At 45.1% G+C, this 17,620-nt stretch overlaps 1 protein-coding gene across 1 annotated transcript in view; it reads left to right on the top strand.

Moving 5' to 3' along the window:
* Positions 1 to 17,620, top strand: part of LOC133121256 (ankyrin repeat and fibronectin type-III domain-containing protein 1) — a 161,234-nt gene that overhangs the window by 105,636 nt on the left and 37,978 nt on the right. The window contains exon 5 of the mRNA XM_061230462.1: positions 10,164 to 10,286. Within this exon, the coding sequence (XP_061086446.1) occupies positions 10,164 to 10,286 (123 nt within the window). The remainder of the gene's footprint in view (positions 1 to 10,163; positions 10,287 to 17,620) is intronic.

Below are 17,620 nucleotides of genomic sequence, written 5' to 3'. Positions count from 1 at the left end.
CTGCGATGCGTGCGGGAAAGTAGGCCTCGGGGGCCTGGCGTCGTGGCACGGGGAGAGCTTGGCTGTCGATTAAAGATGTGTGTCAGGAGGAATTTCCACCGGCTCACACCGGCCAATGGGGGCTGCCTGATGGCCAAGTGCGATGACATCATTCAAGTCCGGTGAGCGGCGATGCTAACCCCCCCCCCCCCCCCCCCCCCCCCCCGGCCTTGGCCCGGGGACCAATGACTGGGGCTCCTGTATCTTGGCTCCTCGGTCAGAAAGGGGAGGTCGGGGGAGGGAGGGAGGGAGTAGTGCTCCCTCTGTGGCTGCCCAGCCTCTTCAGGGCTGAGACAGGTGGTGCTCGGGCCTCCCCCCCCCCTCCTCCCGACCCCCCACCTGTCCGACGCATGGCCGTGGGCTCTCAGCGCCCACATGTTCTCACACACCTAAAAGATTAGGTCACACACATGCGTGAAATCGGGATTTTCGAACGTCACTTCAAACCGAGCGCTACCACCCGCCTGCCTCCCATTTGCCACACTGTTGACTTTATCCTTTTAGGCTCTTTTGTCTCAGTGTCTTTTCATGATGTAATCCATAACTCGAGCTCGGCGTCATCATCGGAGAAGAAAAAGAAAAGTCAAATGCCAGCAACGCAGCGGAGTCTCTCGCCCTGCTGTTGTACACCGTGAAGTCGTGCACTGTGTGAGTGGACTCCATTTCGTCATACCCAAACATCTATCAGCAAGGCACAGTAGGGCATTGTGTCCGACCAGAAGTCAACTTTGAAGTTCAAGACGTTCGTATTGACGACAGTAGCATGGGTTGGTGCCACCAAGCTCTTGGAAATGTGGCTATTTCCACCAAATGAAAGCAGACTTACCTTCACAGGTGGTTGAATGAATTGGACCATCTGTAGAAATGCTTTTAATTCTTGAAGTGAGTGATGCCTTCAAAGACCAAGTAGCTATGCTGTAGTTTTCAGTTAATCATTTCGGGCAGAGCTGCCTTTTATTGTATTTGTCTGGTATGCATGTTGGGTTAAAGTTGTGAGCAGACCTCTTTGGTTTATGAGTGATAAGACCCAACATGATTAGATAAACATGTCACTCAAACATTGCCACCTCTATAAAGAGTGTACAGTCAAGCCATTGAGTGATGCAAAATCTTGTTTATTTATTTAAAAAACAAAGTAGGGTTTACAACAGTTGCTGTTGGGAGAGACTTCCTAAAGTTAATAGCTAAAATCAGTTTCACTTCAAGGTTATCTGACATAAAAACAATATTATTATTTCTGACTTGAGCGCACCCTCTGTTGTTGTTACGTGCAGTAACTGCTACAATTCTGGAATGTGTTTCGGAAAAGTTTCATCACAATTTCCATGAGTGTTCTGATTAGGAAAGAGAGGGCATTATTTTTTTTATTTGTGCCACTGATTTTGCCCAACTGACTGTTGTTCATTTCTTGAATTAACTATAATATTGCATCATTATGTTATTACCTTTTTACATTTCAGTATCACTTGTGGAAACAGACAGGGCAGTAACCTGTTTAATAAGCGTAATTATCTTTTATGTGTTACTCTATATGTCTCAAGTAGAATCCCCCCAAAACAGTGGGTTAAGAATAGATTAAATTATCAAGATTTACTTAAAATGTGATAAGTAGGTTCACATGCTTCATATTTATATGGAAAAAATCATCCATCAGTTTCTCACTGAGGAAGGGGTGTTATACTGTTAGAAGCTTGTGTAAGTTAAGGGAATTAATTATTTATCTCTGTTCTTCTGCTATAATGCGTGGTTTAGATCTTAAAACGATGCAAATGTACAGTGCCATGTATTCAGTAGAGTACATTTAGATGCGTGATGTGCGTGTATTGCAGTACAGCACGGTGCCCAGGCAGTTCGTACTGTATAGATCTCTATGCATGCGCTCACATGTTAGTTTGTGTATTTTTTGTAGATGTATGTGGCTGTCTGGGTGTGTGCATGTGAGTATGTTTGTGTGCATGTGTGTGTGCCTGTGTACAGTATGTGTGTATGTGTGCGTTTGTGTGTGTCTGTGTATGTGTGTGTGTGCGTGTGTACAGTATGTGTGCATGTGTGCATTTGTGTGTGTCTGTGTATGTGTGTGTGTGTCTGTGTCTGTGTGTATGTGTCTGTATGTGTGTGTGTGCGCCCTTGTGTGTGTGTGTGTGTGTGTGTGTGTGTCTGTGTGTATGTGGGTGTGTGTATGTGTGCGCACTTCTGTATGTGTGTGGGTATGTGTATGTGTGTGAGTGTGGGTATGTGTGTGAGTGTGCGTATGTGTATGTGTGTGAGTGTGAGTATGTGTATGTGTGTGAGTGTGGGTATGTGTGTGAGTGTGCGTATGTGTATGTGTGTGAGTGTGAGTATGTGTGTGTGTGGGTATGTGTATGTGTGTGACTGTGAGAATGTGTGTGAGTGTGCGTATGTGTATGTGTGTGAGTGCGGGTATGTGTTTGTGTGTGGGTATGAGTATGTGTGTGAGTGCGTGTATGTGTATGTGTGTGGGTATGAGTATGTGTGTGAGTGTGCGTATGTGTATGTGTGTGGGTATGAGTATGTGTGTGAGTGTGGGTATGTGTTTGTGTGTGGGTATGAGTATGTGTGTGAGTGTGCGTATGTGTATGTGTGTGGGTATGAGTATGTGTGTGAGTGTGGGTATGTGTTTGTGTGTGGGTATGAGTATGTGTGTGAGTGTGCGTATGTGTATGTGTGTGCGCGCACACGTGTTCGCCGAACCCCACACACTCCTCTGGGTCTCCTCCAGCATCTCTTCCAAGGTTGCCTTCCAGCACAAATTATCCCCGTGTCTGCAGACGCGGCCCTGATTGGAATCTTGACGCCACTGTCAATTGTGGGCTGTCCTGTCTCTGCCACGCTGCCGGAGCCACACAGCGCCTGTAAACAAAATACCAGAGGGCTTCCACTGGCCACCCTCCGCCAGGGAGCCAGCTCCCGCACCCCTCCCCTCCCCTCCCGCCGGCGGTCCTTTCTAACGCCTCTGTTTTTCTTTCTGTGATTTATTCACGGGCAGATTGTTTTGTTCTTAAAACGGCTCACTTCATTCACTTTTTCGGTTTGTTGCCTTTAGCTTCTCGCTGCCTCTCTCTGCCGCGTTCCTTGGCAAGGTTTGGTTGTCGTGCTAAGTATCGTTAGCGTGGAAAAATCGCGCCTGTTAGAAGAACTGAATATTAGAAATGTTCTTTTGCTAAGATTTTTGTGTAGTTAGGCGGGTGCTTTAGTTTTTCTCAGCCTTAAGTATTTGCTTGAACAATTATTATATATTGCGGTTTTGAGAAAATCCGAGGTGTGACAATTTCTTTTGATTTAGGCTGCGACTCTGGGATTTCCACACCTATGATGGAAGTGATGAACTTCGGGGGCTAATTTTAATCTGGGTGACATCGTAATGGAGCAGATTATTTTGTGAGGGGTGATGGGCCTGACGGAAAGGCTTTGTTCTGAGGCCTTCTGAGATACACTGCTCCGGGAGTATTGCGTCTCAGCTTTAGGCTACTTTCGGTCTGCTTGTGTGACCTCATCCCGCGGAACGCAGCGGAAAGCACTCCGGTCCGTTCTACCGCTGAGACGCACCAAGCTTTTAATGGTTTCTGTTTTCTTACTTAAGACGATTGCAATTTCACATTACTTTACCCCACCAGTGGTTTCAAACAGCCTCCTTCCAAAAACCACAATGGAATATTTTGTTTACCGCTTCATTTTGTATTCGTTTTATTTTATTATTATTCTTTATTTTTTATCTCTCTGGGAGCCGTGGCTTTAATGTGGAAGCCGGAATGCGGCAGATGACAGGATTAAATGTCCTGGAAACGTTCCTGATGTCGTTATCTTGCCGCGTACTGGGAGCCGGCGCGGACCCCTTTTGTCGCGGCCGGATTAATCGCGTGTCGCCTTTACTGCATAATCCTTTACAGCCGTTAAATCGCTCCCTTACAATTTCTGCGAATCATATTCAGATCATTATCTCGTCTTCACCAACCGACCCGAGGAGAGTGGGGGGGGGGGGGCTTTTTCATACGCCTCTTTTTCTCGTTCTCTCACTATTCAGGTCATGAGCAGAAGGCCCCCCTTCATTGGGCAGCTTTTGAATCCTCTGCTCATTTCATTTGTAATTTCAGTCCAAATCCACCATTTTGTCACAGCAGATGAGTCACAGGTTGAGACAGAAACGTGAAAGAAATGAAAAGGGTAGCGGAGAAAATAGCAGGTAATCTGGACTAATGTGAGAACGTGTGCCTTTTTTGTCAAGAGGGATCCTATTTGCATTACAGGAAGGAATTTTGTGGTTATTATTTCAATGTTTGACGCATGGTGAACTGTAGGTGACTTAAAGACGTGCTCTCGACATACTATACAGTGCCAGTCAGAGAGGATTCTCTTCATAATTCCGATCAATTTATATCTCATTATAGGTGTTTTATGATGATAATAATTCCCCTGATGCTTAGAGGGATGATAGCTCAACGTGTTAGCTCACTGTTTTAAACGTTCCCACATGTTATTGCTTTAGATTCCCGTTAAGCTGTTGGTCAGATAATATTATTAATATATCATGTGGGAGGTATCCGAAGATGATGTCATTTCTTCATCAGATAGTGCTGTGACATTTGAAGTATTCCAAGATATACTGTGATATTATATGCAGATTTTTAGCTTATACTGTATATCTATATTTATAGAGAATGTGACATGGTCCAAAATATCTCTATATTTGTGCATTCCTTAGTTTTTAAACTCAATATAGACGGAAAAATGTACGAGAACTCTTTCCTTGAAAAGATTTAATTAGAAATATTTGTAGCTTGGAGCCAGGTCTTACGACGCCAGAGCCTTAATTTCTTTGCTTGGCCAGACACACATCTCTGATGTGGGAGGCGACCTAATCATCGGAGCTATTCTTTTATAGAGGGGCTTCGTTGGCTGGCCTGAGAAATGGCAATCACAAGACCCAACAAGATTGAATGGCTGTCTCGGGCTTCCTTCCCAGCATGCTCTCTTCCTCCTTGGAGAGCGAGGTGAAGGGTCCGTGGCTATTTCGATGTTCAGGACCACCTGTTGGGCCGTCGAGCTGTTCCGTGTCATTCCGGGTGTTTCCGGGCGGTGACACCGACTCAGCGAGACGGGAGGTGATATGGCCTCACCACTCATGTTACCCTTGCAGGCTTGCAGAAAAGCTTCCCGCTGAAAACCCTTCATCTCCAGGCCTCCGCTGAAGACGTGTGTTTTGCGTTAGCTCAACTCCGGGGGTAAATAAAAATCTAAGCCAGCAGTTTAACCAACTGGAAATGGGAGCTCGTAGATGCGGATAATATTAAGCCCAGGCAATTAAAGCTGACCAAGGACGACACTGGGATGGACGTGACTGTTCGCCGAGCTTTGTCATGGCAACCAAAGCAAAAAATAGGAGACGTGGGATCGTTGCCCTGGCAAAGCGGTGAATAGTTATGGCTGTGTTATTGCTCTACTGCTGCCACTATAAAGATATGATGGCAGTATTTTCAGTTTGCCATGTCTCTTCCTCTGAAATGTTTCTTAGATCTTGGCAAAGCCTCTGTTGTTCTCATGGAAAAGGGAAAAAAAGGGGGAAAATAATGTAGCTTCTTGCTGGGGAATCAGAAATCTGAGTCACGTTTCATGCAGGTATGTGTGTGTGTGTCAGACCTGGGTCTTGGATTCAAATACATTTCTGTGGTCCATTGATCTTTCCTGCTGCACTTCAGCCAACCAAGAGGATCAGAAGATTTTGAGTGAATTCCACCAAACAAGCCCTGTAAAGCATCAAAAAGAATTTTAATCCTAAACAATGATGTATTTGACTTTGGTTTGGTTGTGTGTGTGTGTAAAACCTGACACAGAAAGAGCCAGAAAGCCAGACCAATAGCTTTTCAGTGTCTGCCAGTAGCTTACGTTTGAGAAACAAAAAAGGATAAAATGGTGATAGCTGAGGGTAAGCAAATAGCCAGACCTGTTACTGGGGAGAGTTAGCCTTGGAGCCTGGAGGCTTTTACCCAGTGCACCTGGCTGCTGCTACAGTTAGGCTGGGTGGAGACCCCCGCTTCTGGGCCATCCCTCCTGCTTTCCCACGTAGAGCGTGCCCGGTCCGCGCTGGCCGAGTGAACAGGCTTACATCACGCACCTCCCATCACGACTGATGTCATGCGCGACAGCTGCAGGGGTGAGGGAGCCCGGTAACCAGATAGCGTCCCTGGCACCGCGCCCGCATTAACACACCAGAGGAGTGTCATCGTCCCCCTGCACCCCCCACACCTCGCCCCCCCCCCCCCCCATCTCTCTCATCCCGCTCGCCCCCGGGGTCTTCAGCCCGAGGTGTTTATTTTTCCACGTCCCCCCTCGAGACCCGCGACGGTCCTCTCGGCATTCCCGCGCAGTTCCTTAAGCAGCGCGGGAGCGAGCGAGGGCGTTGGCGGGAGCCGGGGCGGCAGCACCTGTCCCTCAGCCCGAGGAGGCCTCAGCGCTGTGTGCTGCATGATGCTGTCATCGCTCACACATGTAGCGTGTATCCTCATCAGGATAAAGAGCAATATAAGTATTATTAGGTGCGAACACCACCACTTCCAGATCTGTTGCTATCTTAGCCTACACTCAAGACCTGCAGGACTACAGAATGACATCGCAATGGGTCTTGCATCACCACCTGGCTGCGTAGCCTGGCCCAGTTCTTTTTTTTTTTTTTTTTACTCTTTTCTATTTATTTTTACTCTTTTCTCTGTGCGCAAAATACACCGGTGTGGCTTTATATTTTTATCAGGGGGTTGTGGGGAGGGGGGGTTGTGGGGTGGGGTGGGGGGGGGGTTGTGGGGGGTGGAAAATGTGTGGTGGCGGCACTAATCAGATTTAACACTTTACAAGAGAACCTCAGCCAGGCTTAATCTCCCATCAATTAGACTGCCATCTGAGGTTCATTTGACACTTTTTCACATGATTCATGTCGGAAAATATGCTTTTTGTTCCTTAAATCAAAAGGCGATCTGGAGTCGGTTATGGAGGGGTATTATTAGGGAACTGGCAGGGAGGAGGATTGGGCGGGGTTGTGCGTGGCGATACAGGCTCCTCTGCTCACGAGCCGAGCTCCGCAACGGAGACGGCGCAAAACACTCACGGACCGATATAGGGTCCAGGCTGCACTCCAATTCCCAGGAGCCCCAGGTCCGTCCCTCAGGTAGAGGTGACGCAGCCTCCACTCCACAGAGGGGGGTTTGGAGCCGCGCCGGCAGGCTCTGTCAGGGCGTCGGTTCTGCGGGACCAGGCTTGGACCACCCCTGTCACTGGGGTCTGGGTCCGGGCCAAGCTGGGCCGCTGGGTGGGTTGGGGGGAGCAGTGATGTGGTTCCCAGCCTGCTGGGGGCTAAGCTCTCTTAATCCACTGCTCACCCCGGACCGCCAGGCCTGGAGCCCTCTGGATCAAACTGCAGCGAAACGCTCAAATATTCATCCCACACAAACCGCGCTCAGGGTTTTTCCACTGCATTCTGCTAAATTGAAATTTCTTGATTTCATTTCTAAATCTATCCTTGCTGGACGCCTTTGGAACACGTGATTCTTTTCCACGAGTGTCACCCGTACAATTATGCAATAATACACAAGAAGGAATGAGTTGCCATCAGATAATGTCAGGCAGAAGGCTGAGTGCCATACAGTAGATCAACACAACAGTGACATTATCTCATAAGTCACACCTTTGAGTGTATCATTGCAATTATACTACAGTTTACCCAATACAGTTTTAAAAAACAAAACTTAAAGAACAATATAATGATAGGTTCAAGGTTCACACACGTACACAAGGACAGAATGGAGCTCTTCTGAAATGTTGCTAGGTTATGTATGTATCTATGTACAATGAATCAAACGAATGTGAACATAGCGGTTTGGTTAAGTTAGGAGTGATTTATGAAATGTCACTCTTTCGAATGTCTCTCAGCCTCAGTCAGAATGTATGGTTGGAACAAACTTTTGTATAATGAATAGTAGGCCATTAGTGAAGGCTTCAGTGAACAAGATTTGCTTCAGTAACCAATTAATGGAACTAACCGAACACTGTCATTCAAGATGTTCTCAAGCCTCTGGGAAGCCAGTTCCAATGAGTGCTCATTTGACCTGAGCATTTATCCTGCATTATCATTTCATCTCTTTGCTCTGTTTGATTATGCAGTGCAGAACAGTCTACCCTTTGGTTTCTGAATCTCAGCAGGCTAGCAGGCCGACTGACTGATCAATATATGACTTTTACCCTTGAAGGAGATTAGTCCTCTCTCCTGACTCCTGTCACACTGTGCTATTTCATCATGCTGCTACTGCTTCTACTTATTCTTCGATATCTCTACTGCACATGAAATTAAGACATACCTGTCAAATTGAATCCCATGGGTGAGACGCATAATATTACCTATTAAAATGTATACCAAAAATTGTTTTTAGAATTTCTCCTCCACTTGCAATTTCACAAGCATCATTCAGCTTTTTATATTATATTCCTGTAATAGCATTTATATGAGCATGTTTCAGAACATGATATCCACCTACATCCAAAGATATCCAAGGATAACGAGCTCATTCTGACGCGCCTCAGTCTCCCGGCGTTGGCATTTCTTCCAAACGAGGGCCATTTGCCGCGTATTTTCCACTGCGATTCCTGATAGGATGGTTTTAGCTCATGATGCAATCGGCGAAAGTGAGGAATTAGAGTGAGGGAAAGCAGACGGCCGGGGCTCAGACTGTAATAACAGGCTCCGGCTCTGCGGCTCACCTTGATGGAGCGTGTCCCGCCACCCCGGCCCCGTCACCGCGGGTCGCACGGCAGCCCCCCGTCGGCCCCCGTCGGGCCCCCGACCCAAACACGGCTCTCCACGGAGACCCAAACTTTTCTTGGCTGGGGGGCCTGTGTGAGTCATGTGTGGGGCTCCGTGATTCTTCCTTATTCAAATGGAAACAAATGCATTGGTTTAATTAGGTGTGAATAACGCGATACGATGTGTCTGGAGGTTCTTGTTTCTCTGGCTCTTTGGGAAGAGCGTTTAGGGACTGCTGCACTGTCACGTCCGTGCCCTTTTTTCCGTTGTTTCTCCTTTTTCTTTTTCTGTGTTGTCTCTGTGCTCCCCGGTCTTAGCGTTTTCTGTATCCTGCCGTGTTTTTGTGCCTTATGTCCTAGTTTGCTGTCTGTAGTCTGTTCATTCATTCTTTTCACCTGTGTCTCATCATCTGTTCCCTAGCACTCACTTATCAGTGTATTTAAACTTACCTATTTGTTCAGTTCTTTGTTTATTCGTAGTTTGCTTTTGTTCTAGCCTCCTCCTCCCTGACCCGTTTACCTGTCTAGTCCTGTTCCGTTTGTTTTCTTGGATTACCTGATATCAAAATCTGCCTAGCTCATTGGATTGTTGGATTGTTGTTTTCTGTACTGTTACCTTGTTTGGATGGCCATCTTGTTTCTGGACATTTGGCCAAGCATTACGATTACGCACCTGATTACCCTTGTAATACCCATTTCCTGGAGTTTGACCACTGCCTGCCTTATCTGTTTGTGTCCATTCAAGCCTGCCGTTTTGTCATTTTATCCCTGAGTCTGCGTTTGGTCCTTCTGTCCTGAAGCCTGACATACAAGTTGTTGTTGTTGTTGTTTGTCTTAGGAGTAGTAGCCTTAGTGGTAGTAACAGAAGGGGTAAATTATGGCTTGAAGATTGTTTTCATCTGTAGCCACTAGCTGCATGAGGAAGGTTGGAGAAAACAAGTCTGTTGTATTCCACATTTCTGTAATCCACATAATTTAGCTGTCATAAATACAGAAGTATTTTATGGATGTCCCATACTACATGCAGACTTTTATTTGTTTTTTATGGTTGTTATATCCTGCATCTCCATAAGCCATTACATTCAATACACGATACAACAGAAATGGTGCACATTCATGCTTAATGGAGTGAACTGGTGATTGGTCCCAGAAGGGCTTCTGCAATAATATTACAAAGTAGAGTCTCATCTCAGGAACCAGACGCAGCATCAGGGAAATGAAAAGGGGGGGATTTTGCATCTGTAGTAAGATTGTGGAAAAGGAGGCAACATTTGTAAGTGTGAACTCACGGTGTGTGTGTGTGTGCCCCCTCTCTCTCCTAGGCCCGAGTCTGGCATCTCCAAGTTTACCCAGCGCCTCTCGCTCAAGGACCGACAGGCCAAGCCCGAAAAGAACGCATTGGACAGACCTCCATCCTATAGGAGGCGCTCTCTCAGTCTGGACTGGTAAGGATAACGTACCACTCTCTGTCCTCATTGTCACAATTGCCATTACCTAAACACACAACATTCACCCAAAAAATGTAACTGTTTTAGTTTACCGGGAATAATATCATCTGGATAGTTTCACTGAAATGTTTTGTAGGTATTCACTGCAGCTCAACCTGGTAAAATGGATACTTCTTTTGTGGAAATATGGCAACTGTGTAATCACAGACTAGTATGAAACTTGAGTGGTGGCGATGGAATGTGATTGGTTGTTGTTAGTGAGCACTTTATTAGGTAGACCTGTACACCAGCATGTTAATGCAAATATTGAATCAGCCAATCATGTGGCAGCAACCAAATGGATACAAGCATGCAGATATGGTCAAGAGGTTCAGCTATTATTGAGATCAAATGATTGTTGGTGCCAGCGAGGGTGGTTTTCAGAAACTGCTGATCTCCTAGGATTTTCACGCACAACAGTGAGTTTGCAGAGAATGGTGTGAAAAACAAACTTTTTACAAAGATTCTCCGTTGGCTTTATAGTTTGTCTGACCCCCAGGGGTTAGTCGCAAGTAGGCAGTACACTACAGAGTGTTAATGTCAACTGCTTACTGTAAAGCTTTGTGGACCCTGTTGACCTATTCCTCATGAAAAATAAAGATTTCATCTGGTTTCAGAGGAAGAGCAAAATGTAAATTGTGCCTAGTTTTTTGGGCTTGTCTGCAAAACCTCTATGACTAATTCACGAAAATAAGCATTTAAACTTGGTAATTGCATAAGCAGTCCTAATTAGCTTGTGTTGGGTATAAAGAGCAAAGAGATTACTTTTTCCATGAAAAAGGTTTTGACAAAAGCATTCACCAGTTCACATATACAAAAATGAAAAGACACATCAGACAATGTCACAGAAATTTAAATTCAGAGGATGTGAGTGTCATATAGGTTAATGGACATACCTCACCCGGAGAAAGGAACCAAAGCGTGGAATTCAATCATACATTAAATTAATATGATTAGAAACTGGTAGGACAAATATATATCTGCTGACAAAATTGTTTAATGTGAGTGAAACAGACTGAAGAGTAGCAGTGGAAAGACGTCATTTACTGCCGACAAAGCAGGCACAGTAGTGACCCAGCCAGTAACATTTAGTAATGAATTGTTTAGTCAGCTGGAAAGTTGAGACTATTGTCCAATGTATCGTCCTGATTTGTTCTGATTTGTGGATAATGGCTGTGTCTTACGGTCATTAAAATTACAGCTGCCCTAATCAAATCAAAATGAAATCATAATGAAAATCAATTAGTGCAGACGAGGTGTGTGGCACCATCTAATCCCTCGGCACGACACCTTCTGAGCTGAAATTGCTTTTTTTCTTAGCCTCTCTGCTCTCCCCAATTGAAAGAAAAACCAGAAATAGCAAAGGAGAGTGGGAGTCTCAATGTTTTATATAAATAAGCAAATAAATATATTATCAACTCGGGGTGACATTGATTTAGTTGAAAGAAAATGAGTAATTCCCTCCATATTTCTATGTGCATCCCAGGAATACAAGTCTGTGAAAAAGTATTTGCCCCCTTCCTGATTTCCTCTATTATTCCATAATGATTTCAGATCTTTGGACGAAATGTAATATTAGACAGGAAACCTGTGTAAACACAAAACAAATTTTCTAAATTGCTATTTCATTTAATGAAAAAAGTTATCAAACACACAAAGAACCTCTCTGAAACAGTAATTCAACTTAATAACTGGTTGTACCACATTGACCAGCAATAATTGCAACCAAATGCTTCCAATATTTTGATATTGGTCTTTCACATCACTGTGGAGGAATTGTATCTCACTCTTCTTTGCAGAACTGCTTTAATTAAAACAAATGTGTAGGTTTCTGCTTGTTTCAGGTCTTGCCACCACATCTCTGTTGGGATAAAGTCAGGACTTTGACTGGGTCCCTACAAAACAAAATTTTTTAGCCATTCAGATGTAGTCTTGCCTTTATTTATAACCCATTGGCAAGTCGTCCAGGTCCCAAAGCAACGAATCATCTCCACACCATCACACAACCACCACCATGTTTGACTGCTGGTATGATGTTCTTACTATGAAAAGCTGCATTTTCTCTACATAAGGGAACTTTAAAAGGTTCCACTTTTGACTCAGCTCTCCATAGAACATGGTGTTTCTCTTGGTTAGCAGTGGTTTCCGCCTTGCTACTCTCCCATGACTCCCTTCCCATACTTACTGTCATGAACACTGAGGCTAGAGAGGCTTCCAGTTCTTTCCATGTTTTTGTGACTTCCTGGATGAGTTGTTTCTGTACCCTTCAATCCATTTTGGCAGGCTGGTCACTCCTGGGAAGATTCACCTCTCTTCCAAGTGCTTTGCATTTGGAGATAATGGCTCTCATTGTGGTTTGGTGGAGTCCCAGAGCCTTAGAAATGTCTTTACTTGAACCCAATTGAGATGCTGTGGCAGGAACTGAAACAAGCAGTTCATGCTCAAAAACCTACCAATTTGTCTGAATTGACTGGTTTTCAAAGAACCGGGGGCTAAATTCCTCCACATCAATGTGAATGGCTGATATCAAATTATAGGAAGGTTTTTGTAGCAATTCTTGTGGCTAAATTATTGTGGCTAAGTTAAAGGGGGTAATTACATTTTCTCATGGGTGATTTGGTTGTTTGATAACTTTTTTCATTAAATTAAATAGTAATTTAAAAATGTTTACTCAGGTTATCTTTTTTGTCTAAAGATCTGAAACCATTCAAAGTGCAACGATAGAGGAAATCAGAAAGGGGGCAAATACTGTGTCATGACCTTGTATTCAAATGGAGAAAGGCACTCACTCTACATTGCTATCAGTGGAGAACTGTGAATTCTATTCTATTCTAGTCACAAAACTTTTTCTGAATCAGCCCTTAATTTTATCTTTTGCTCTATGCTTTTTTTAACGAGTTATTTACCCGCTAGTTTGTTGTTTGGTGCTATTCGTACAGGTAGGTAAGAGGCTAATGTGCAGCCATCTCAGGGATAGAAAGAGTTGGGGAGAAATCAGCATCTAAAGCTGTAACTGCCTGTTGTCTGACATTCCGTTATTTGGTTCTTGTGCGTATTCATTTATTGCTTTGTTTATTAGTTGAGATAGCCTTTAAACAAGGGCCTCGTTAAGCTCCACCATTAACAGGCGCTCTTGGGTAGCGGCAGGGCGGGGTCCTCCGCGCTCCGTCTACGCTCCGTGAACAGTGCCAGCATACTTTGGTGGCGCCGGCTCATCTTGCACTTGTAAACCTACGGTTTTCAGGCAGCCGATGAAAGCAGTTTGAAACCTTTCCATGGCGGAGCTGTTTTCCCTCCTGACCTGCGGTAATCGGGCCCGCTGCTCTGCCTCGCCGTGCATCCATCCATCCTCCCTCTCTCTGTCTCTGGCTCTTCCCTCCGGCTTCTGCTGCCTCGACGTTCCCCCGCCACAAGGCGGCCGCAGTGGCAGGCGGAACGTTCCGGCGACAATGAGACGGCTCCTCTTCGGCTGTCGGCTTCCTGCCGCGCACAGGGTTCTCAGCTGGGAAGACAGTGGGCTCTGTCACACGCTTTCGAGAGACGTGGTGTGTCGACCGTTTGTTCCATGCTGTGAACAAAAAGCAGAAGCCTGGCTGGATTAACGCACGCCTCTCCCTCGGGTACTGTTAACAGAAATAATTTGTCCGTTTATAGCAACAAAAGATGAATGAAAAGTGGTGATAAATTAGTCCTTGTTGTGAAACTTAGCCAAAAACGTGTTAAAATATGAATTGATGAGGAAGTGTGTGGTAAAAATAGTGCTTTTAACCAAGCTACCCATTATCCGCTCACCAGAAATTCAACTGCACCTTACATCATATAGCCTTTGCCCTCTCACGTCACCTGAAATGTCAAATATCATTCAAAATAATTCATCATAATCATCCAAGGCCATACCTCAAAACCTAAATCTTAATTTAGTATGTTGAATGAGAATGGCTATAACACATGGCCTCTAGTGATGTTCACAGTCTCAGAACACGCCTATGCGTGCACACACACACCCACACACACACAGCCCCACACACATATACTACTCTCTCTCTCTCTCTCTCTCTCTGACTCACTACACATGCAGTACACTGCTGTCTGCTCTTCGCGTGTTTAGAAGGGCAGGATCCCACAGGACTCCAGGCTCCAGTCTCCAGCGTGGTCCGTGGTGTCTCAGGGACGCCTCACAGTGGCCCATCAGGGTACAGGCTGTCAGCCTCCTCGCCTGTCTCTGCCTCGTTATCCGTTATCCCGCGGGAGAAGCGCCACGGGGTGCACCAGTCTCTCCTCCCGCAACGTTCGCCTTCAGCCACCGGGGTAGCCGGCGGCCGAAAAACCCTGCGCCCCCTTTCTGACCCCTGGTCTGGTGACCGTTTCCCGCAACATTGCCGATATTCTCTCGAACTGAACGACAGAAAGTTGGCACAGGAATGCGAATATACCCCACGCGTGTGCAGCACCCAACGTCAGGCGGGAGGAGTGCAATGTTTGATTTCACTTCTTATTGATGTGGTCTGTTTTTAATGAAACAATCTGCATACATCGGACATACTCTGTATGGGTGTCCTGGCAGAGTTCGATTGAAGCCTTCATTGGAGAAGGCTGTAAAAACATGGAGAGTGGAGTGTTGGTAAATCAGTCGTGCGAAAAAGGCGGCCTTGCCGTTCCAAGGCAGCGCTCATTTCTTCCTCAGGTGAAAGAGGAGGTGGTGAGGTCACTGCGCTGAGGTTCTCGGTCATGTCAGCGGCTGGCAAGGGCTGCTTTTGTGTAGAGGAGGCCACTTAACACCATGCCAGTGAGGGAGTAAACAAAAGTCAAAGAAAGGAAAATAGCTTCTCTCACATGCTCGCTCTCGCTCTCTCACTGTGTGTGTGTGTGTGTGTGTGTGTGTGAAAGACCGTAGCATTGTTTATTTCGCCGATCACCGTAGAAGCCTACACGACTTTGGTCATTAGTAATCCGAGCCGCTGTTATGGTAACCCACAAGTTGGGCTCTGTAAGCACTTTGTCAGTTTCAATCTGTGTCATCCAGCTTGAACAGTCCTATCGTCCACCTGGAGGACTATCAGTGTTCTTGTGGGTTATAGATTATACCGTTGGAGAAAAGCCACCTTTTATTGCATTCTCAGAAAAAAAGAAGAAGAAAGCAAACAAGGAAAATAATCTATTCAAAACCGGTCCTTTCCCCCCGTTTCATCAGCATCAGCATGGCCTCAGGAGATCTCATTTATTAATGCCCTGATAATAAAATTAAAATTATTATTGTTATTGGTAATCGTGATAAATGGGCCCCTGGGGGGGGGTTGTGCTGCAACAGGATGGGGGGGGTTGCTGGATGTGGCACTTCACATAAAACATCTTGAAGTGCTTTGTCGGGAAACAATCACAGTTAATTATTTTTGAAGGCAGCTCAGAGGGTTTTTGTGCATTCCAAAAGGGGACCGTTCATGGTGGTATGGAGGGGCGGGGGGGGAGGGGGGAGTTGTTGATTTCAGAACCATCAGAATTTTTCCCAGTGGAACCCGGTTCGAGGCCCAGGCCAACTTCACTGGCTCCCAGAACCAAACATGGTCCAGCTCTCTCTCTTGCTCTCTCTCTCACTCTTGCCCTCATTCGCTGACTGAAATTTGGGCAATGCTCCAGAACTCCGTTGCTTTACCATGCTAAAAAGTGTTAAATGTACCAAATTAGACATTAAGCACATGGAGCAATTATGAAGCATCACCTGAAGCGCTGAAACGCAGCATGGATTTGTAGACTTGTCAAAATTAAGACACTTGCCATTCAGACGACAAATTCAGAAAGAAAGCAAGGATATTAGTCACTGGGTTTTGTAAATGTTGCCTATCTGTAACCCCTGCCAACTCCTAGTTTCTGTTTTGTGTTCTCAGGCAACAGTTCTGTCTGTATGTGAGCTGTACAGTGCACACACCCTACTTGTGTGCACATACTCTGCCACACATTCAGTTGGTTATCATGGGAGAGGCTAATGGCAACCATTAATCCCCTGACTTCTGCTTGCAAAAACATACAAGGCACATAAAATATGCTTGAATTAAATCCCCCTTGGAAAAATCATGGCAATGCTCATGGGACTGAAGTGTAAAGCGTGTTTGGATTGGGCTCTTCTGTACCCATTTGGTTTTATTTTATTTTTTATAGAGTCATCAGCTCAAATCACCCGGGATAGAGAGTGAACAGATGAGCCGTCCAACATTGAAAACTCAAGTTGCTGTTTGAACCGTCCTAAGTTTCGTTGTTGAGTTCATTTTTAATATTAATGTTCACAATATATGAATATATCTGAGGTAATTATTGTACTCAGTTTACTGCAAGTCTCTAGAAATTTTGTAATGAGCAGCAAATTAAGACAAGGAGATTATGTCCAGTTTGTAGTTGTAAGGTTTGTAAGGTGAAAACAGGCCTTTCCTTGTGTGTTGTTTCAGCCATTTCATTATACTATAAATGTCCCTTGACTTGGACACGGTTTAATTAAACTGTGTGCTTCTTTTACAGCAGAATGGCAATGAAAACATGAAATCTTGAGTTGTAAAGCTGCCTGTTAAATACAGCATGACTGCAGTGTCCTTGCAAGCGAGATTAGTTCTGATGTCTCTCCTTTCATTCGGAATGTATACAAATTTAAATGCAAATTAAGTGTAGACTTCCCGGACTTCCTGAATGGCTGTTCGTGAAAGTAATGAGAAAAAAATATAATTTTCCCCAGTGATTGCAGCTGTACATTTTCACCAGCAGAAAAAATACAAACTTATGAATAAATATTGTTGTCTTGATAGGGAGTGTCTGCAAAAATATTTCCAGTTGCAGTGTGATATTCAGAAAATGTATGCGCTGGTCCTTATAGTGGGGCGTCGAAACAGAGGGCAATAACACTGCCACGCTCCCTTAGGGCTCTACGGTAAAGTGCATTTCATCTCACACTCATTTCTGTCTTCAGTGTTTTCAAATCGTATCTGGAAGTGTTCTGTTGAGACAGTGTATTAAGTCCATTAAAGAGATTCACCTTGTTGCACCAAATCAGCATCAAATTCTTGGCCTTATTGTAAATGCATAATGGCTCCTCCGGTTTCTTTCCAGGCTCTTGAATGGAGCACCACTCTATTCTGTTGACAGACTATTTCGAAGTGCAGTTCTCAGGTATATCCCCACCGCGACCTCTGACCCCTGCGCTCCTTGAGTAAAAGCCCAGTGTGTTTTGTGAATTCGGGAGGGATCGGTTTCCCTCTAGGTGCCGTGATGGGTTAGGCCCACCGTGCTACAACGGTGCTATACCCAGCTTC

The sequence above is a fragment of the Conger conger genome, chromosome 2 (assembly GCF_963514075.1).
Source record: "Conger conger chromosome 2, fConCon1.1, whole genome shotgun sequence".
NCBI classification, from domain to species: domain Eukaryota; kingdom Metazoa; phylum Chordata; class Actinopteri; order Anguilliformes; family Congridae; genus Conger; species Conger conger.
The sequence above is the reverse complement of the archived record's forward strand: the minus strand, read 5'-3'. Positions and strand labels throughout refer to the sequence as shown.